This window comes from Artemia sp. Qi Xiang Cuo, chromosome 9 (genome assembly GCF_049724085.1).
Source record: "Artemia sp. Qi Xiang Cuo chromosome 9, ASM4972408v1, whole genome shotgun sequence".
NCBI classification, from domain to species: Eukaryota; Metazoa; Arthropoda; class Branchiopoda; order Anostraca; family Artemiidae; genus Artemia; species Artemia sp. Qi Xiang Cuo.
Genome location: NC_142802.1, coordinates 19803606 through 19826385, shown reverse-complemented (window position 1 = coordinate 19826385; position 22780 = coordinate 19803606). Strand labels below are relative to the sequence as shown.

General features: G+C 33.0%; 1 protein-coding gene across 6 annotated transcripts in view; it reads left to right on the top strand.

The window, feature by feature from the left end:
* The window catches only part of LOC148948416 (uncharacterized), a 121719-nt gene that overhangs the window by 37059 nt on the left and 61880 nt on the right, over window positions 1-22780 (top strand). For 5 of the 6 annotated variants that reach the window (XM_089094342.1, XM_089094341.1, XM_089094336.1 and 2 more), the window contains exon 2: window positions 19268-19356. In XM_089094342.1, coding sequence (XP_088950468.1) covers window positions 19350-19356 — 7 coding nt within the window. In that variant the 5' untranslated portion in view covers window positions 19268-19349. Of the gene's footprint in view, window positions 1-13451; window positions 13562-19267; window positions 19357-22780 lie in introns of those variants that run through there. The other variant, XM_089094339.1, reaches the window with a different exon arrangement.

The window sequence follows — 22780 nt, the reverse complement described above, 5'->3', positions numbered from 1 at the left end:
CTTGTTGAATCAGGATTAATCAAAGATTTCAGTCTATTTGATTTTGTAGACATATATATGAGTAGAGATGACCCTAAAGCTCCCACGATTCACCCCTGCTGCCACCTACAACTTTTTAGCTTAGAGTTTTTGTTAGAGTTGAAGTTCAGTTTAGTTTTAGTTAAGAGTTTAGAGTTTTTTTGTTAGAGTTCTAGTTTAGTTTAATTTTAGTTAAGAGTTCGATTTTTTACCTTTGAGTTTCAGTTAGAGTTCTAGTTTAGTTTTAGTTAAGAGTTTAGAGCTTGACATAGAGTCTTAGATTAGAGTTTTAGTTATAGTTCTAGTTTAGTTTAGCTTTAGTTACATTTCAGAATTTATAGCTTTAGCTTAGAGTCATAGCTTAGAGTTTTACTTAAAGTTATAGTTTGCTTAAGTTTTAGTTAAGAGTTTAGAGTTTTTAGCTTAGAGTTTTTGTTGAAGTTCTAGTTTAGTTTAGTTAATAGTTTAGAGTTTTAGCTTAGAGTCTTAGCTTAGAGTTTTTGTTAGAGTTGAAGTTTAGTTTAATTTTAGTTAAGAATTTGATGTTTTACCTTTGAGTTTCAGTTAGAGTTATAGTCTAGTTTACTTTTAGTTTAGAGTTTAGAGTTTTTTAGCTTAGAGTCTTAGCTTAGAGTTTTAGTTAGAGTTATAGTTTAGTTTAGTTTTAGTTAAGAGTTTAGAATTTTAGCTTAGAGTCTTAGCTTAGAGTTTTTGTTAGAGTTCTAGTTTATTTTAGTTTTGAGTTCTAGTTTAGAGTTTTAGCTTAGAGTCTAAGCTTAGAGTTTTTGTTAAAGTTGAAGTTTAGTTTAGTAATAGTTAAGAGTTTAGAGTTTTAGCTTAGAGTTTTTGTTAGAGTTGAAGTTTAGTTTAATTTTAGTTATGAATTTGATGTTTTACCTTTGAGTTTCAGTTAGAGTTCTAGTTTAGTTTACTTTTAGTTAAGAGTTTAGAGTTTTTAGCTTAGAGTCTTAGCTTAGAGTTTTAGTTTAGTTTAATTTTAGTTAAGAGTTTAGAGTTTTACCATAGAGTCTTATCTTAGGGTTTTTTTAGAGTTCTAGTTTAATTTAGTTTTAGTTAAGAGTTTAGAGTTTTTGGCTTAGAGTCTTTTGCTTAGAGTTTTTGTTGAAGTTCTAGTTTAGTTTAGGTTTAGTTAATAGTTTAGATTTTTAGCTTAGAGTCGTAGCTTAGAGTTTTTGTTAGAGTTCTAGTTTATTTTAGATATATTTAAGCGTCTGGAATTTTACCTTCGAGACTTACCTTAGAGTTTTAGTTTATTTTAGTTTTAGTTAAGAGTTTAGAGTTTTAGCTTAGAGTCTTAGCTTAGAGTTATAGTTTGAGTTGAAGTTTAGTTTAGTTATAGTTAAGAGTTTAGAGTTGTCAGCTTAGAGTCGTAGTTTAGAGTTTTTGTTAGAGTTATAGTTTAGTTTACTCAATAGTTTAGATTTTTATCATAGAATCATAGCTTAGAGTTTTTGTTGGTTTTAGTTTAGTTTAGTTTTAGTTAAGAGTTTAGAGTTTTTTAGCTTAGATTCCTAGCTTAGAGTTTTTGTTAGAGATATAGTTTAGTTTAGTTTTAGTTAAGAGTTTTGTATTTTACCTTAGAGTTATAGCTTAGAGTTTTAGTTAGAGTTATAGTTTAGTTTAGTTTTAGTTAAGAGTTTAGAATTTTAGCTTAGAGTCTTAGCTTAGAGTTTTTGTTAGAGTTATAGTTTAGCTTAGTTTTAGTTAAGAGTTTAGAGTTTTTAGATTAGAGTCTTAGCTTTGATTTTTTGTTGAAGCTCTAGTTTAGTTTAGTTTTAGTTAAGAGTTTATATTTTTAGCTTAGAGTCTTAGCTTATAGTTTTTTTTAGAGTTTTAGTTTATTTTAGTTTTAGTTAAGAGTTTTGAGTTTTACCTTAAAGTCTTAGATTAGAGTTTTATTTAGGGTTGAAGTTTCGTTTAGTTTAGTTATAGTTATGAGTTTATAGTTATAGCTTAGAGTCTTAGCTTAGAGTTTTAGTTAGAGTTATTGTTTATTTTAGTTTTACTTAAGAGTTATAGCTTAGAGGTTTAGCCTAGAATCTTAGCTTAGAGATTTAGTTAGAGTTGAAGTTTACTCCAAACTAGCATAACCACAAAATTACACAAAATTGCATAGAAATACCAAAACCATAGGTTAGATTAGGTTAGGTTAGGTTAGAGGTTAGGTTTCTCCACGTTTAAGTTAGGTTAGATTAGGTTTGCTTAGGATGTGCGCTCATGGTTCGCGAACCTAATCTAACCTAACTTAAACGTGGAGAAACCTAACCTCTAACCTAATCTAACCTATGGTTTTGGTATTTCTATACAATATTGTGTAATTTTGTGGTTATGCTAGTTTAGACTAAACTTCAACTCTAACTAAATCTCTAAGCTAAGATTCTAGGCTAAAACTCTAAGCTAAGATTCTAGGCTAAACCTATAAGCTATAACTCTTAAGTAAAACTAAACTAAAAAGTAACTCTAACTAAAACTCTAAGCTAAGACTATAATCTAAAACTATAAACTATTAACTATAACTAAACTAAACTATACTTAAAACATAAATAAAAATATGATATAATAATTTAATTTAAAATTCTAAAATCTTAACTAAAAAACAACTAAACTAAAACTCTAACAAAAACTCTAAGCTAAGACTCTAAGCTAAAACTATAAACTCTTAACTAAAACTAAACTAAACTAGAGCTTCAACAAAAACTCTAAACTCTTAACTAAAACTAAGCTAAACTAGAACTCTAACAAAAACACTAAGCTAAGACTCTAAGCTAAAATTCTAAACTCTTAACTAAAACTAAACTAAACTAGAACTCTAACTAAAACTCTAAGCTATAACTCTAAGGTAAAAACTCTAAACTCTTAACTAAAACTAAACTAAACTAGAACTCTAACAAAAACTCTAAGCTAGGACTCTAAGCTAAAAAACTCTAAACTCATAACTAAAACTAAACTAAACTAAAACTTAAAAAAAAAATCTAATATATGATTATATGATAAAACTCTAAACTATTAAGTAAACTAATCTAGAACTCTAACAAAGACTCTAAACTATAAATCTAAGCAAGAAACTCTCAATTCCTAACTATAACTAAACTAAACTTCAACTCTAACTAGAACTCTAAGCTAAGACTATAAGCTACAACTCTAAAATCTAAACTAAAACTGAACTAAACTAAAACTATAAGCTAAGTCTCGAAGGTAAAACTCAAGACGCTTAACAATATCTAAACTAAACTAGAATTCTAACAAAAACTCTAAGCTACGACTCTAAGCTAAAACTCTAAACTATTAACTAAACCTAAACTAAACTAGAACTTCAACAAAAACTCTAAGCAAGAGACTCTAAGCCAAAAACTCTAAACTCTTAACTAAAACTAAAATAAACTAGAACTCTTAACAAAAACTCTAAGCTAAGACTCTAAGCTAAAATTCTAAACTCTTAACTAAAACTAAACTAAGCGAGAACTCTAACTAAAACTCTAAGCTAAGACTCCAAGGTAAAACACTAAACTCTTAACTAAAAGTAAACTAAACTAGAACTCTAACTGAAACTCAAAGGTAAAACATCAAATTCTTAACTAAAATTAAACTAAACTAGAACTCTAACAAAAACTCTAAGCTAAGACTCTAAGCTAAAATTCTAAACTCTTAACTAAAACTAAACTAAACTAGAACTCTAACTAAAACTCTATGCTAAGACTCTAAGGTAAAACACTAAACTCTTAACTAAAAGTAAACTAAACTAGAACTCTAACTGAAACTCAAAGGTGAAACATAAAATTCTTAACTAAAATTAAACTAAACTAGAACTCTAACAAAAACTCTAAGCTAAGACTCTAAGGTAAAACTCTAAACTCTTAAGTAAAACTAAGCTAAACTAGAACTCTAACAAAAACTGTAAGCTATGACTCAGCTAAAACTCGAAACTCTTAACTAAATCTTAACCAAGGTATAACTTTAAGTAAAACTCTAAGCTATGACTCTAAGCTAAAAATCTAAATTCTTAACTGTAACTAAACTAAACTTTAACTCTAACTAAAACTCGGAGCTAAGACTCTATAGTAAAACTCTAAACTCTTAACTAAAACTAAATTAAACGAGAACTCTAAATAAAACTAAGCTAAGACTCTAAGCTTAAAACTCTAAACTCTTAACTAAAACCAAACTATAGCTATAATTAAATCTCTAAGTCTAAGCTAAAACTCTAAACTAAAAATAAACTAAACTAGAACTTCAACAAAAACTTTAAACTAAGACTCTAAGCTAAAAACACTAAACTCTTAACTAAAACAAAACTAAATTAGAACTCTAGCAAGAACTCTAAGCTGGGACTCTAAGCTAAAATTCTATACTCTTAAGTAAAACTAAACTTAACTAAAACTCTAAGCTAAGTCTCTAAGGTAAAACTCCAAACTCTTAACTATAACTAAACTTAACTAGGACTCTAACAAAAACTCTAAGCTAAGACTCTATGCTAAAACTCTAAATTCGTAACTAAAACTAGACTAAACTAGAACTCTAACAAAAACTCTAAGATAAGACTCTAAGCTAAAACTCGAAACTAAAACTAAAATAAACTAGAACTATAATTAAAACTCAAAGTCTAATCTAAAAATATAAAATAAACTAGAACTGCAACAAAAAAACTCTAAACTAAGACTCTAAGCTAAAAACTCTAAACTCTTAACTAAAACTAAACTAAACTAGAACTCTAAAAAAAACACTAAGATAAGACTCTATGGTAAAACTCTAAACTCTTTACTAAAATTAAACTAAACTAAAACTCTAATCTAAGAATCTAAGCTAAAAACTCTAAACTCTTAACTATAACTAAACTAAACTAGAACTCTAACAAAAACTCTAAGCTAAGACTCTGCTAAAAAAAACTCTAAACTTTTAACTAAAAATAAACTAAAATAAAACTCTAAGCTAAGACTTTAAGCTAAAACTCTAAACTCTTAACTATTACTAAACTAAACTACAACTTTAACAAAAACTCTAAGCTAAGACTCTAAGCTAAAACTCTAAACTAGAACTCAAAACTAAAATAAACTAGAACTCTAACAAAAACTCTAAGCTAAGACTCTAAGCTAAAATTCTAAACTCTTAACTAAAACTAAACTAAACTAGAACTCTAATTAAAACTCTAAGCTAAGACTCTAAGCTAAAAAACTGTAAACTCTAACTAAAATTAAACTAGACTAGAACTCTAACTGAAACTCAAAGGTAAAACAACAAATTCTTAACTAAAATTAAACTAAACTTCAACTCTAACTAAAACTCTAAGCTAAGACTCTAAGCTAAAACTCTAAACTATTAACTAAAACTAAACTAAACTAGAACTTCAACAAAAACTCTAAGCTAAAAACTCTAAACTCTTAACTAAAACTTAAGCAAACTATAACTCTAAGTAAAACTCTAAGCTATGACTCTAAGCTAAAACTCTAAATTCTGAACTGTAACTAAAACTAAACTAAACTAGAACTCTAACTAAAACTCTAAGCTAAGACTATATGTTAAACTCTAAATTATTACCTAAAACTAAACTAGAACTCTAACTGAAACTCAAAGTTAAAAAATCAAACTCTTAACTAAAATTAAACTAAACTATAACTCTAACAAAAAAAGCTCTAAACTCTTAACTAAAACTAAAGTAAAATTAAACTCTAACAAAAACTCTAAGCTAATACTCTAAGCTAAAACTCTAAACTAAAAATAAACAATAATATAAAATAAACAAAAAATCTAAGCTAAGACACTAATATAAAAACACTAAACTCTTAATTAAAACTAAAATAAACTAGAACTCCAACAAAAACTCTAAGCTTAGACTCTAAGCTAAAACTCTAAACTATTATGTAAAAATAAACTAAACTAGAACTCTAAGCTAAGACTATATGGTAAAACATAGAACTATTAACTAAACAAAACTAGAACTCTAACTGAAACTCAAAAGTAAAACATAAAACTCTTAACTAAAATTAAGCTAAACTATTACTCTAACAACAAACTCTAGGCTAAGATTCTAAGCTAAAACTCGAAACTCTTAACTAAAACTTAGCCAAACTAAAACTTTAAGTAAAACTCTAAGCTACGACTCTAAGCTAAAACTCTTAATTCTTAACTGTAACTAAACTTAACTTCAACTCTAACTAAAACTCTAAGCTAAGACTCTAAGGTAAAACTCTAAACTCTTAACTAAAACTAAACTAAACTAGAACTCTAACAAAAACTCTGAGCTAAGACTCTAAGCTAAAACTCGAAACTCTTAACTAAAACTTAACCAAACTATAACTTTAAGAAAAATTATAAGCTATGACTGTAAACTAAAACTCTAATTCCTGAACTGTAATTAAACTAAACTAGAACTCTGAATAAAATTCTAAGCTAAGACTCTAAGCTAAAAACTCTAAACTCTTAACTAAAACTAAACTAAACTAGAACTCTAACAAAAACTCTAAGCTAAGACTCTAAGCTAAAAAAAACTCTAAACTTTTAACTAAAACTAAACCAAACTAAGACTCTAAGCTAAAAACTCTAAACTCTTAACTAAAAGTAAACTAAACTAGAACTCTAACTGAAACTCAAAGGTAAAACATCAAATTCATAACTAAAATTAAACTAAACTTCAACTCTAACAAAAACTCTAAGCTAAAACTCGAAACTCTTAACTAAAACTTAACCAAACTACAACTTTAAGTAAAATTATAAGCTATGGCTCTAAGCTGAAACTCTAAATTCGGAACTGTAACTAAACTAAACTAGAACTCTGAATAAAACTCTAAGCTACGACTCTAAGGTAAAAACTCTAAACTCTTAACTAAAACTAAACTAAACTAGAGCTCTAACAAAAACTCTAAGCTAAGACTCTAATATAAAAAAAACTATAAACTTTTAAATAAAAATAAACCAAACTAAAACTTTAAGCTAAGACTCTAAGCTAAAAACTCTAAACTCTTAACTAAAACTAAACTAGAACTAAACCAAACTAAAACTTTAAGCTAAGACTCTAAGCTAAAAACTCTAAACTCTTAACTAAAACTAAACTAAACTAGAACTCTAACAAAAACTAAGCTAAGAGTCTAAGCTAAGAAAAACACCTCCAAACTTTTAACTAAAACTAAACCAAACTAAACTCTAAGCTAAGTCTCTAAGGTAAAACTTCAAACTCTTACCTATAACTAAATTGTGGGTGAAAAGGATGGGTACTTCAATTTGTAAAATGGGTTTAGGACGGTCACTAAGAAAAGAACTTGTTCTGAAATGCCCTTTGAAAAGTATTGCTTTGTGTTGGAGCATTCAAAAAGCTGTAAAGTAAAGTTGTGGGTGTAAAGGATGGGTACTTCAATTTGTAAAATGGGTTTAGGATGGACATTAAGAAAAGAACTTGTTCTGAAATGCCATTGAAAAGTATTGCTTGGTGTTGGAGCATTCAAAAATCAGTATAGTACAGTTGTGAGGAAAAGGATGGGTACTTCAACTTGTAAAATTGGTTTATGATGGACATTAAGAAAATAACTTGTTCTGAAAAGATATAATAAAGCCATAAAAAGTATTAAAAAATGGGGGCTCAGGGGCCTTTGGGGTGCTGGGGGTCCTGGGGTCTGGGGGCCCTTTAAGGCAACTTGTAAAATGGGTTTAGGATGGACATTAACAAAATAACTTGTTCTGAAAAGATATAATAAAGCGATAAAAAGTATAAAAAAACGGGGGCTCCGGGGCCTTTGGGGTGCTTGGGGTCCTTGGGGGGTCTGGGGGGGCCCTTTAGGGCCGGGTGGTCCTTTGGGAGCCTGGGAGACGTTTGGGGGCTGGGGGAGGGCCTTTGGGGGCCCGGGGAGGGCCTTTGGGGGCCCGGGGAGGGTCTTTGGGGGTCCGGGGCCCTTTGGGAGCCTTGGGGACCTTTGAGGACCGGGGAAGGGCCTTTGGGGGTCCGGTGGACCTTTGGGGTCCGGAGGGGGCCCTTTGGGAGCTTGGGGAACCTTTGAAGACCGGGGCTTCCTTCGGGGTTGGGGTTGGGGGATTGGAACCCTTGGGGGTTGGGTTTGGGGGATCGGAACCCTTTGGGGTCGGGGTAGGGGACCTCACGACACTGTTCAAATGGAACTTGTGTATTATAACGACCACAGAGTTTCACCCTCAAATCCTCTTCTAAAATCATCTTTTAAAATGTCTCTAACTGTTTCGCCGAAATAATTCCCTAAAATGGCTAAAACGGTATCGCCCAAATAATCCCTAAACGTAATTTCAGCGTGTTCCTATTGTTTTGGCATCCCTGCGCTGTCACATTTGAAATTTCTAGGAAACCCTTTTCCCGCGTTAATCTCTTCATCTCATAAATGTTCCTAGCTACACTATTAAGATTTCGTTAGAATATCAATTTATCTCTCCGACTTAAAGATCAGTGAAGCCGTATTTAAAAATAGAATTTCTATCTCTTTAGACTCCCGCATAATTCCAAGATAACAAGTGTTGTCATTTCTAATTCCTGACACTAAAGATCAATGAAGCCCTATTTAAAAATAGAATATTAATTTTTCTCTCTGACCTAAAGAACTTTTATCCCTCAGACCTAAGATCAAAGAAGCCATACTTGTTTCTTTATTCCCCTTTTCGTAAATCAATAATTCCCCTAGCGATTATGTAAATCAAGTTCTCAGGTTAGGTTAGCCTAAAGATCAAAGAAGCCATGTTTGTTTCTTAATTCCCCCTTTATGAACCAATAATTCCCAATCGATTACGCAATCAATTTCTCAGGTTAGGTTAGCCAAACAACAAAGAAGCCATGTTTGTTTCTTAATTCCCCTTTCGTAAATCAATACATTCCCCCACCGATTATGTAGATCACCCTCATGTCATTACACGTGGCCAAACAACAACAGATCGATTGACCTTGACCCCCATTAGACTCGATAATCCATCAAAGTGACAAAGTTCCTGTTTTTCCATTCTCACTGACAAAAACCATAAAAACATATAAAAATGTGACAAAGTTCCTGTTTTTTCAAATTCTCACTGACAAAAACCATAAAAAAGGGCATAAATTACTGTTGACATCCATGAAAAACATCAAATAAATTGACCAATTCACATAACCATCCAAGAAAACTCATAAAAGTGAGAAAATTCCTGTTTTTTCAAGTGAGAAAATTCCTGTTTTTCCATTCTCACTGACAAAAACCATAAAACAGACATAAATGTGACAAAGTTCCCGTTTTTTCATTCTCACTGACAAAAACCATAAAAACGTCCATAAATGTGACAAAGTTCCTGTTTTTCAAATTCTCACTGATAAAAACCATAAAAACATAAATAAATCACTGTTGACATCCATGAATAACATCAAATAAATTGACCAACACACATAACCATCCAAGAAAACATCCATCAAAGTGACAAAATTACTGTTTTTTCATTCTCACTGACAACAAACAGACATAAATTATGTAAAAAAAGTTGTAGGTGGCAGCAGGGGTGAATCGTGGGAGCTTTAGGGTCATCTCTACTTATATGCACACATGCGTATATAGAAGCTTTGTAGATGCATTTCAGACCCTGTTAAATCAGGATTGATCAAAGATTTCAGTCTATTTGATTTTGTTGACATATATATGCACACATGCGTATATAGAAGCTTTGTAGATGCATTTTAGACCCTGTTAAATCAGGTTTGATCAAAGATTTCAGTCTATTTGATTTTGTAGACATATATATGCACACATGCGTATATAGAAGCTTTGTAGATGCATTTTAGATCCTGTTAAATCAGGATTGATCAAAGATTTCAGTCTATTTGATTTTGTAGACTTAAATATGCATACATGTGTATGTAGAAGCTTTATAGATGCATTTTAGACCCTGTTGAATCAGGATTGATCAAATATTTCAGTCTATTTGATTTTGTAGACGTATATATGCACACATGCGTATATAGAAGCTTTGTAGATGCATTTAAGCATTTATTGAGGGCATTTAAGAATGAAATCAAAGTTAAAGCGAAAATTTTCAAATAAAGGGTCATTTTTGCTTTAATGAAAATGAGTGAGAAAAAAACTTTATTCAATTTTCAAAAAAATTATATAAATATATAAAATTTTTTTACACCTAGTGTAGTTTTCCTATTTGAAAAGTCTCTTCGTTTAATTACTTTTCCCTTTTAAATCCACTCCTTTTGAATGTGTGGGACAATCTATTGGCAAAACAAAACTCACAATTGGAGCCCCCTTCTCCTCTCTCCGAAATAGATTTATCCGTTTGTTGCGTTGTCGTTTTATGACAAAAATGATACTAAACAAGAAAGTTTCTAAAAGAATTGAGAATTATTTATTTTAATAATAACTGCTATTAAGTAGGAACCAGACATTTCATTATGAATTTTTTCAAGAGGTAAAACTTGTTGTTGGGGAGGGGATAGAATTAGAAATTAGGCAAAAACAGGTTGATTATCTAGGAAGAACAGGGAATTATTGTGAAATCGTGAAAATACGATGCTCTTAATCTGGAGGAAGGGGCTCCTGCGAATGTCTGTGGTTGGAATAAAAAGGGCTAAAAGCAAGGTAATTGAAACCTTTCGAGGAAACAAACTCAAAAATTGTATTCATGGTCAAATTATTCCCATGAGTGTGTACGCACAGATCGATGGATTATATGAAAAAACAAGTTAAAAATATGCCAGTAGAAATCTTGAAAGGAAGGGGTGGGAGCAACCCTAAAGGCTCACGGATCATCTTAAAGCAAATAACTTATAAATCTCAGGAAATTATTTTGAAATACAGCCTTATTTTCAAATACCGTAAAAAACTGTAGCACAAGATTATCGTTACCACATCGCGGGTATGGGGCGAAAACCACACATTTGTTGTCCGCCAAGCAGATGCTTGGTTTTCGCCTTCTAAGTTATGTTTTAAAGTTGCATTTGGCAGGTGAAATTGGTGGGTTTCGCTTCTTTTAAAAGTAATTTTTCTTCTGTGTGTTTATTTAGATGGCAGTATTCAGGTTTTGTTATGATATTGTACTAAGACCGCAAAATTGATACTTCACCTCGTCACGTACTGAGTTGCCACCCGTCAGTTATGTATTTGGATTGGAATTCTTGGAGAGAAAAAAAAGAAATCCAAATGAAACAACAAAAAATGGGAAAATGCCCAAATCTGTCAGGTTCAACTGCTAGATCCCTTGAGGGCGCTCGCTTTTGACTGAGTCGAAAAAGATAATGATTTTACGATTTAATAAACTGGTGGGAGTGAGCAGTGGTGATATGACAACTTTTGGGTTTAATACCCGATCTTAGTGGTAGTCATATCATTGATGATCACGTGAGATGATGTCAGGCTCTTAGCTACCCGGATTGTTGTTGAAAAAGTGGGTGTCGTTTATGCGTTTGTTCTACAACTGGAACTAGATAATTTATCTTGGCATCGGTGTCAGTTTGGTTGTTAGTTTTTCTACCAATTGAAAATACTCTATTTTCGATCCAGGAGTGTTGCATAATGTCCTCGGGGAAAACAATCAGCTCCTTTCTTGAGAGTTGTTTGTGTTTGTTTGACTAATTAAAATATTGTATTTTGACCGATCACAATGATACTTAGATATCGCTGAGATTTTCAGCTCCATGCTGGGGTCATACTTGTTGATAAAATCAATAGGTACGTATTAAGAATCTGGTAAACGCGCGGGAAAGACCGCATCGAAATCTCGAAGATGCTTTATGAAAAACAGGTTTTCGCTGCCTTGTGAGGTATTGCTTACTCCGTGAAAAAGATTTAAACGTTAGTTTTTTGGATGAAGGGGCAAAAAATGGTATCATGCTTAGGTTAAGCATTTAATATATGCTATGCTTTACCCCCGCCCCTCCCTAATGTGCAAATATATAGCCCAAATTTGTTTCTTAACTATTATATGTTCATCCTATTTTGTTTTATTTCATTAGCATTAACGAAACTTCACTTCTCGCTTGTTTACCGGATTCTTAATAAGTACCAATCAAAATTACACTTGACTACGTCACCTACGCTCTGTTAATATCCCTGTTTCTGCGGTGCTTAAGTACCTTGGGCTCCCATACTGTACATCAGTTCGTTCAATACCATTACTCACTATCAATGTATTAAAGGAGAAACTGAGAGAGAGCCCTATGCGAGGGGCGCATACTTTCAGAAATCACTCACCCTAGGTACTGGCTGCAGATGTGCCGGAAGTGTGCTAAGCTTGGCAGGAACTGTCAAGCATGGCAGAACTGCGTGGCGTACATAGTGTTCTGAGATTTAGTCAACACCAGGTGGTTGAAAGTTGGCACCCCTTACTCCTATGGACTTCTCTTCAGAGTAGAGTAAAGGGTTGCTTTGATAAGAAAACGCTTGACCGCTTTTATAACGCGTTTTTTGCTCCTTGTGCTTTCTTCTTGGTTGCAATTTGGAAGCTTTACCGTTTCTGAACGGAAACAAGTTTGTTCGCTGTTTTTTGTTTTTTTTTACTACTTTTTTTATAATTATTATTATTGTGTATATCTTCTCTGTTATCCAATTTGGACCTGAAATATGTATATATATATATATATATATATATATATATATATATATATATATATATATATATATATATATATATATATATATATAGACGTCATGGAGTATTTGAAAATTACTGGAAAATGCATGTCTTAAAACTAGATTTAGAGTTCGATCCGATTCAGTAGTAGATTTTCCGTTAAATTTTCCTTCATTGATATGAGATGTGCTGAATTGTAAGGCTCGTTTAGTTTTGTTTTTTAATAATTTAAAAAAACTGCATACCTTTATATCGTCTCCAAACAAGTATAAGCGTAACTTTCTATGTTTACTTATTCTAATAACGTTGACATTTATGATCAATTGCTTGCGGAGGGGGGTATCCGGATCCCGGCTCGGAATATCAAAATTTTCTTTGTTCTCCCCACCCTCTATTTTCCTCCAATTCTTTACTGTTTAGAGCTTTTGGTAAATTCACAACAAAAAGCTATAGAAAATCATCTCATTTTTTGTTTTTGGTTTTGGTGAACCGGCCCCTCCCCTCAATAGATTCACGTGTACGTGCCTGCTATTAGTCATAGGAAACCACCGAATCCTTAACCGCCAGTTACCGACTCTTTTCTGCTAGGGGGAAGAGTATTTCATGTTTCCAATTTAAAACTGTTTATTGTCTAATCAGCGTTTTTTTAGTTTTCCCATTGAATATTATTTGCCTTCAACACATTAACAAAGGCTTCTCATTCTCCCCTTCTAAGGGTTTCAGTGGCTATTCAATATGGGAAACAAGGGGGAATCATCTCTTCTGCGCCGAGAGTTATTTTTTTCCGGGGGACAGCCGTTGTAATGGAGACATTTCATGGGCTTATGGAATTTGTGTTGGCTAAACACCTAATGTCAATTTTGGTGGTATTTAATGTTCAAGTGTGTCTATATCGGTGTAAAGAGAATTATTTATGGTATGAGTTTAATGTGAGACTCAAAAAGGTGTTGTTTGTTCGAATTTAATCATGGATTGCATTAAGGTTTGTTTATTCAGTTCTAGAAGTTGTGTTTTTGTTAAGGATTACAGTGTCCTTTATAATAACAATAATTTAACAATAAAATAGCAGTTGCCTGGCGTAACCAATGCTGGTTTATTGTGGGAGGGTGTTAAGGAAGTGCAGAATGCTTAGGGTACGGATGGAGGGAAGTTTAGGGAAAACGAAAGAAACCCACAAATTATGTAAACTAAATGAAAAAGTAATCGAGATTTGGGGTGTGGTGCGGGCACAAAGGCGCCTCTCCTATGCACGTGGCTGTGGGGATTATCCATTAGTAAAGTTATATTTATACATACTTAAATATGCATTGACATTCTCATAGTCATTGCGTAATTGGGGGTTTCTAATAAGCATTGAAGTTGATTTTAAGGGATCACGTGAGAAGAGAGACCTTCGTAGGAGGGATAGAGGGTTTTGAGCCCATATTCCCTCAGACCCCCCCCTCCCATGGGCGTATTGATCTCACTAAAATTTCTTTAATTCTCTAGGTACACTGAATACTGGTAATTCTAATTAAAAGGTTTAAAGGTTTTTAGGGCTAAAATTTGATTACAAACGTCGTTGACATCATTTTCTGTGAACCAGAGATTCTATATCCCGCAATGTTATGGAAAATATGAAAATGCGATCTCTATAAAAAAAAGAACATAGGTATTATCGAAAAAAGGGTTCCATTTTGACTAACTTAACGAAAAGACCTTCTTTTTCTGTAAAAAAGGATATTAAAGAAAAAATGGGACTTGGAGAGAGGTAGGTGATGGCCCTCTGAAGTTTTTTCGTTTCGCTCATTTCATGGAAAGAAGTTTGCAGTCGAATTTACATATTAAGTTATGTATGTTTAAATTTGAAACTTAATGAGCAAATATAAACTTATGTGTATATAAACAACCATTCAGACATTATTTCACCTTTGCCATAGTTCATAAACCAGAATCTTTTGAAATATTTCTAACGATGTATAATATAGTAGTTGAAATAACTGAAAAGTAACCACTAGGATCAAAGCAATTAAAATGGCTTTTGGGGTTTTCACAAATATATGAGATCGTGTCGCTGTTCTTTTTCAATTTTGACGGATTTGTGAAGACAAGAGATCCAGTTTGGTATTGTCTGAATCAATTAAGACATTGCCAGAGGTGTTTCCATTCCACTGTGGTCCCTCTCTTTGTCGACTATAAAGATGCTACTTGTATCAAAACCTGTAGGTTTGGATCTGTTATTAACATTTAAGATTTTGAAGAATAAATGTTTTGATGTAAAACTGGATTTTCGGATCGGTTTCTCTATTGAGCCAAGGACGTCCATGATTTTTGTTCGGGGGGGGGGGGGTACAAAAAAACTACAAAAAGCATGAACAAATATATTCTTAGACCACACTGGCTATACATGACAAATGAAACTCAGAGAGGAAAGAAACTAACAAAATGAAAAATAAAATAAAAAAGGGTGAAAACACTTGGCGGAGGTCCTTGTCGAAATATTTGCTTGTTTCTTCTTCTTCATGGTTCGCCACTGGCTGACAAAATTCTCGTTTTTTCGCCCTTTTTGATTTTATTTTTCATTTTGTTATTTTCTTTCCTCTCTGAGTTTCATTTGTCAAAGCATGAAAAATTTAGTTACGTACATTTTTGTTAATTTTTATGAGCCGGATTTTTTTTTTTTGGGGGGGGGACCAAACTTGGTCACTTGGATACGGCCTTGTATTAAGGTGAAAATATTTTCCTACTGTCGCTTGAATGTTTTCTGCGTGATTTTTTTTTCATTTGCTAGTATGTGTGTATTTTGTCTCCGTCTACTTATATAATTTTGGCCAACTAAAATTAGATCGATATCTTCGTCTGGGACTGATCATTCAAATATTTGACAAATTTGAATAGTTCTAAAATTAAATTAAATCCATTGCTGTGCTTTCTTATTGGTGCGAATGCAGGACCGTAGGGAAACGCGTTTTGTGGGGCGAAGGAGGGTATTGATAAAAGAAGCCAAAGAGGGTGACTTACGCCAAAAATATACGACGCTAAGAAAAATCTTGACATTATGGGATGGGATATGATGATCCCCCTACTTGCATGCCTAAAAATGTATGCTGATTTTTGAAGTTTGAATCCTTGCAGACCTATGGTTAATTACAGTTGTCCTGTTTTAGCTGAACAAAAGACAGAAATAACTCCGACTATAATCTGGTGCAAAAGACTTCTTCTAGAAAGTTTGTTTATATCCTCGAAGACCTCCTACATCAGTACCTTGCCTAGAGTGCATGAAAACCCTTCTGTCTTCAGAAGCTCATCGTCGTGCCTCCTTCTCTGGCAACAGTGCTATGATTGTCCCATTTTAGCTGGGAGACAAAAGGCAGAAGTAGCTCCGTCTGTAATCCGGTGCAAAAGACTTCTTCTAGATAGATTTTTTATGTCCTTGTAGATCTCCTACATCAGCAGCTTCTTTTGAGTACATGAAAATCCTTCTGTCTTTTCAGCAGCTCTTTGTCGTGGCGACTCGTGGCAACTATGCTAGTATTATACACGTATACGTACTGATCTCAGTGAGAACTTCCCGAGGAATTTTCCGGTGTAATGTCTGCTAGAGTAAAGACAGATAGAGTATTTTCTGGTACTTCAACCAGCGCGTGCTGATCAGCTGAGTGTAGCCAGATGCCATGCTTAAGATTGGGCAACTATAAAAGCAAAAATGCATCTAAGACATCGTTTTTCAAGCCAAGGAGCACCAACGGTGCAGTTTTTCAATTAAATATGCCTTGAAATATCCGCTTATTTTAAGAATTCAATGTGCAAACACCCGAAAAATGCTCTAAAAATGACGCAAGTGTGCCACATCTGGCAACTATGGATCAGCCCACATTTAGGAGGAAACGGTGGTATACTTGTCGAATAGTTTGATGGTTAGCTAATTCATAGAATGTGCTCCCAGCAAAGGTAATCTCTTCAGGGTATTAAACTGTAAAAACTCATAATGTATTATTGTTGTCGATGGTAGGCAGATGCGTCGGAATTTATTTTGGCGGGACTGGTGAAATCTCGAAAAACGCCAGAAAGGAGAATTCCATGGAAAAGTATTAGAAATTATTGAACGAATCATAAAAATCTTGGGATTGCCGGGCTATGGTAGAGACCCGAAACACCCCCTCCCCCTGTGTGCGTAATCGATTGACAATTCTAGGAATCCATTATAGAGTGCATCTATAAACGTTCTTTTTTTAGAATAAAATACCGAGCTGCTATTGGTTTTTCTACCCTGTAAGCAATACTATGTATTTGGCCTTTAATGATTGCTACGAAGGTACTTGTGCATTATTCGGTACGCATTAGAGAAATGAAGTTTGGTTAATCCTGATGAGATATACCAAAACATGATAAAAATATAATACTTTAGAAACAAATTTGGGCTATATATTTGCACACTAGGGGTTGGGGGTGGGGGTAAAGTATAGCGGTTTTGCATGAAAAAGGTTTTAGCTACAATTATTCTGCATATTATGAAGTTTTATTCTAACTTCACACTGTCCAAATACTTTTCTCCCCCTTCCCCCCTAATGTGCAAATATATAGCCCAAATTTGTTTCTAAAGTATTATCCTTACGAGCTCCTCTCACCCAATTTGGGGACGACCTCCTTTGCCTTTGCCTCTAAAATTGAAACTACACAAAGGGGGAAAGGCGTTAGGTTAGGTTACGTATTTAATATATGCTATGCTTTATCCCCACCCCCTGAAGTGCAAATATATAGCTGAAATCTGTTTCTTAACTATTATATACTTATTACTATTATATAAACTTATATAAATGTTTTTGGATGTTGTGACGGTTGTTCAAAATGGTATTACCCCTCTGAAAGGGTAGCAAAGTCTTGACTGTTGATCTGAGAGGGTTTATATTGCTATTCAAAAAGTCAATAACAAGCAAGAGAGCTAGTTACAAGTATACTACTTTGCACGAATAAATGTGAAGAGCAAGGCCACCAATATTAAAGTTAGTTATTATAAGGTTATTGCTGGTAAGCAACACTTGATGGAGATTTTTACATATTTGTATAATTTTTCATATAATTTATGCTTTTGGCATTAAAAAAACAACAACAAACAAACAAATCTTTCTACCCTCTCCGACCTTAAATATTGTGCGCTCTCAGAAACAAATCCTCAAGTACCTGTCGGGAACGGGTCTAAACACAAGAGAGAAATAGAGAAAATTACCGAGGAAGCACAAAAAAATAGTCCAACAGATGCTCCACGAAATGTTAGTTTTATGTTTACTTTTTAAAGCATAAGATCTATGCACCACTGGAAAGAAATCTGCTGGTCTCCCTTTCTGAAAGTCAGACCATTTTACACCAGTAGGCATTTAGCAAAACTCTATCATACCCAAAAGAATACACAAGAAGGTGCATTGTCTGGTCGTCTAAAACTGTTTCATAACTAGGTCCTAAACTCTTATTCACAATTAAATCTTAGCTACTGCGAACTTTTTTTATAATTTTTTTCATTATTATTATTATTCATTACCATGCAGAATTGTTAAGGCAGAATTTTAGATATTTAAGTATTTTCTAAGGTCAACAAATTCATTTCCCTTGGTTTTAGCATAGCTTTGGTGTGTATTGATTCCTTTGTCCGGGAAAAGTCCCTGTTATAAGCCTTTTGCTCTGAGGTTACTTCCCAAATTTTCCGTTATATCTGACCTTTTTATTCCTGGTTTGTTTTAATTTGAGTCTTTTTTTTTGTATTAATTGTTTTCTGGGAATTTCAAGCTTTTGTTTTATTCTAATTGAGAATTTGGATACTGGTTTTAATTTAGTTGGAAGCCTTCATTATCAGCTCTAAAATTGTTTAATGTGCCCTAAAATTACGATGATTTGAATTATATTTTCGCGGTTTTAAGAGCACGGTAAATTTTGGTAAGCTAAAACTACCGGGCGATGTTATTGTTATAATTCCGGTTCTTGTTTGAATGACATATTTTCTTTGAATGTCATAGAAAAGTTCCAGAAAAAAACTTTGAATATTTACTTTTAAAAAAGAATATAGAACATTTTACCAGCGCATGCATAGCAAGTTTTAATTTATTTAAATGATATTTTTTTTTTATTTAAAACAATTTTTCCGGCTTAAACTGTCTTTCAACTCTGAAGCGAAACAAAAGCCTTCCACCTGAACACATTTTGCCATGGAGTGGCGTGAAATGTGGTTGCAGAAGTGAAACTTGACCACTGTTAGAATTAATCATCGATACTTAGGTTACGCCGAGGCTAGGTACCCTGCTCTCGATGTCTTGGCATGATAGATGCCACGGGGTATAACTTCCAAGCCCCTTTGGGCATAATTTTAGTTTCATCAGGTGTTCCTTTGTGTTTGTGTTTGTGGGGGTGTTTGTATGTTTTTTGTTTGTTTTTTTTTTGTTTGTGTGGTTTAAGAATTAAATATATGACATACAAAAAAAAGCATAGCTTGCGATATAAAATATAACTGTTATAAATAATATATAACTCGTCTGTATAATTCTTATCTGTTATGTGAGCTAACCCACTTAACAACTAATGATCATATAATTTCTAAGACTAGCGACAAATCTTCACGGACGAATTTTACTTCGTCCGAACTAATGACGCCACGAATTTTGCTACGATTATTTCTTACGTAAATAAAAAAATCTAAAGTTACTATTTTTCCTAATTTTAGGTAACCGAGCATTTTTGGAATTCTTGGACCAGTGAAGCTATGATTAGTCCTTGTCTGGTGAAGACCAGGAATTTAAGCACAAATGATTGGTAGTTAATTTCCTTTTCTATTATTATTGTTATTATATTTTATCTTTATTCTTCAGTAGGAACTGTTTTTATGTCACTCTAAAAATTTATGAGCTATCCACAAGTCATGTCTTAACAGTCGCGATTCTGGCCTCTCTTGCGCCCGGGGCAAAATCATAATTAGCCCCCCCCCCCCCTGTCCCCAAAAAATTTCAGGCAAAATTTTAACAAAATTTTCATTTATTAACACAATTATTGTCAATTTATTAATTAATGATTTATTCTAATTATTATTATTTTTATTTAATTACTGGTATTGTTTAATAATTTTCGATTTTTAATTTATTTTTATTTCTTTTATTAATTGATAATCTATTTTTCAATTATTATTATCCTAATTTAATAGTTATTATTTATTTATTTTTTGTTTATTTATTAATTACTAATTTATTAATTACAAATGATTATAACCGTTAGATTATTTGTTTCAAATCTTCTGCCCCCAAAATTTCTGTTCCCGGGGCGAGTAAGTCCTTCTGCCCTTCCCCCCTAAAACCGCCACCGTGTCTTAAATGACTTTGCTTTGTACTGTGGCGGTTATTTCAAAATGTAAAAAAAAAAAAAAAATTCTTAGAGAATAATATATCGTTTCTAAATAATACTTTGACTAAATCTACAGTAATCTGTAGTAATCAGATTAATCTGTGGACCTCTTAACTTATAACAGACTATAGACAGCATAGGTTTTCGCAAGTTCTATACATTTTTTTTCTCGTGCCGTCAGTTAAGGTTTTTTAAAGAATCTTCCCATTTTTTTTCGTGTTTCCCGGGAGACACCACCATTCTTGCCAGCTGCATAATAATTGGTTACTTCAATATTGCAAATATTTTCTGTTATATTTGGTATCTATTTAGGTAATAAATCTATGCCCTTCAGTCCAATATTAGGCACGTGCACTGGGACCCTTGTTTTCACCTTTCTATTATATTTGGTATCTATTCAGGTAATAAATCTATGTCCTTAAGTCCAATATTAGGCACGTGCACTGGGACCCTTGCTTTCACTTGATAAACTCCATAAAACAAGCAACGAAGAAAAATTAAAAAGATTACAATTCATTGAGTATGGTTATATTCTACCAACGGAACAAAATATTAAATGGTTTCTTCCCCTTTTTTTAGAATTGTGATACGGATTTTAGGATTTAGATTTTCGGATTAAGACTTAAATGTTAAGGATTTTATTAGACGTATAAGGTTTTTTTTTTAGTTTTAGTTTTTTTTTTAGTTTTAGTTTTATAAACCAATAGTGACTATTGAGTCACTTCTTACAGTTCGTTGCCACCTACTGTCAAATAAAAAAAATACACATAAAACCCGATATTCCTATTTAAATGTCGACAAAAGTAAATTTTCTGTCGACAAAAACAAATTTCCTGGTGTCACCTGATCTCTATCTTTTGTACCAGCAAGAATATGAATGAAATACTGTAAGTTACTAAAGAAAACGTTTTTCTGCGATAAGAGAGGAGCTATTGCCACATAACCCTTATTCAGGCTTAGTTCAAAGGAAGGTAAATTAGAATTAAGTTCTACCGTCACCCCAAGTTCTACCGTCAAAATATACACTTTCAAATATTTTCAAATGAAGACTATTTAATTGACTTGTCGTCTACATTTATTGATTTAAATGTTGCGGTGAAGAAAAAGTCAAATAATACAACTCCAAATGCTGGTGATGGTCTCTCCTATGAAAACTATATTCTAAAAAATCTATTCAAACAAATTAATGTATTTGTTAATGGAAAATTGGTGAGCACTAGCTATAATTTATCAAACTATGCAAGCTATATACAATTTATGATGATGACATCAAAGGCTTACAAGGAGTTGAGAGTACCATCATTATGCTATGACTATCGGTCAGGTGTTGATAGTGACGGTGAGTTGACTACTGCAGTGACCCAGGAATATCATCTAGTTGGAAAATTAAATCATGAGATATTCAATATATCCCAATGGCTACCCCCTCATGTCAAGATTGACATAAAGTTACAGATAGCCCCATCAAATTTCATTTTGAGAATAAGTCTTCCTGCAGCACCCGATGCAAATGTTATTATCATATCGGCAATTCTCCACGTCCGAAAACAACCGTTTATGAGCTCGTTTGCATTGGCAATGAAAAAGCTAAGAGCCCATGGCATCAACATTAAACTTCTTGTTCCCCATACGATCAGTAATCAATGTCACATTGCCATCGGCTCTTGTAGCTATATTGATTTATAATTTATCAATGGAGAAATCTCATCAAATTTGGCTTTGGCTTCTGTGAAGAATGGCAGTGCCGTTGCATCCTGGACTGAATCCCTCCATGATTTAAATTTTTTTGTTATGTTTAGCGTCGTGTTATACGGAAATTGTAGTTCACTGTAGTCTCTATGATTTGACAAAAATCCTATTGAGCTCTGTATGAAATGATCAAGAGTTCCCTCGATCATGATCCACAATTTTATGAAATTGGAATAAGTAATTCATTTTTTTAAAAAAATAATGGGGTTATTATTTTGAACTTGTCTGGCACACAGGATATGACCATAGTACGAACAGGGAATGTACGTTTAGAGTGTACATTTGCCAATGCCCTGACCGAGAGTATCACGCTAATATCTCTGAGTCAATTTGAAACCTATTGGGAAATCACCCCCGACGGCAGTGTTCTACTAAACCTAGCACCATGAACACAAACCAAATAATCAACGTATTTAGTATGGATCCACACATGTCCCGGTACAAGTCCTATTGCATACCTTAGGACTTCATTGAAAAAATTCCAAGTGTTAACAACACCCTACTCATTATTAATAGCAGTCCATCGACTTTGAAGACCGGTCATTTGCTATGCATCTTTCAAACAGCGAAGAATATTGAAGTTTTTGATCCTCTTGGCCTATCGTATAAATTCTACGCTCCATACATCAGCAACTTTATTGAAAGCAGGGGGAAGACCATTATTCAAAATCGACGAAGAGTACAGGATTTAACGACTAAGACATGTGGCTTTCATGCACTACTCTTTTTCATGTTCAGATGTCGTGGCTACACCTACAAGCAGTTTCTCGACATCTACGTTGACGTACCTCAATTGAATGACTTTCTAGTGGATAATATACTTACAAGTTTATTTAATATTCATTTTAGTGCCCTGATAATAAAATTTTATAAATATGTATTCTAATCTTTTTATTAATAATAAACAAAATAATTATATACATTATAAAAATGAGTTTTCTACTCTTTACGTTTCAACCACTACTACGTATTTGTCGACAAGAACTAGTGCAGCTAGATTATATGAATTCACAGTGTACTGATCCTGATATACTGCAATGTCAGGGTCACATTTTCTACAGTAGAGTGTGACTTCGCTCTTTTCATATCTCTT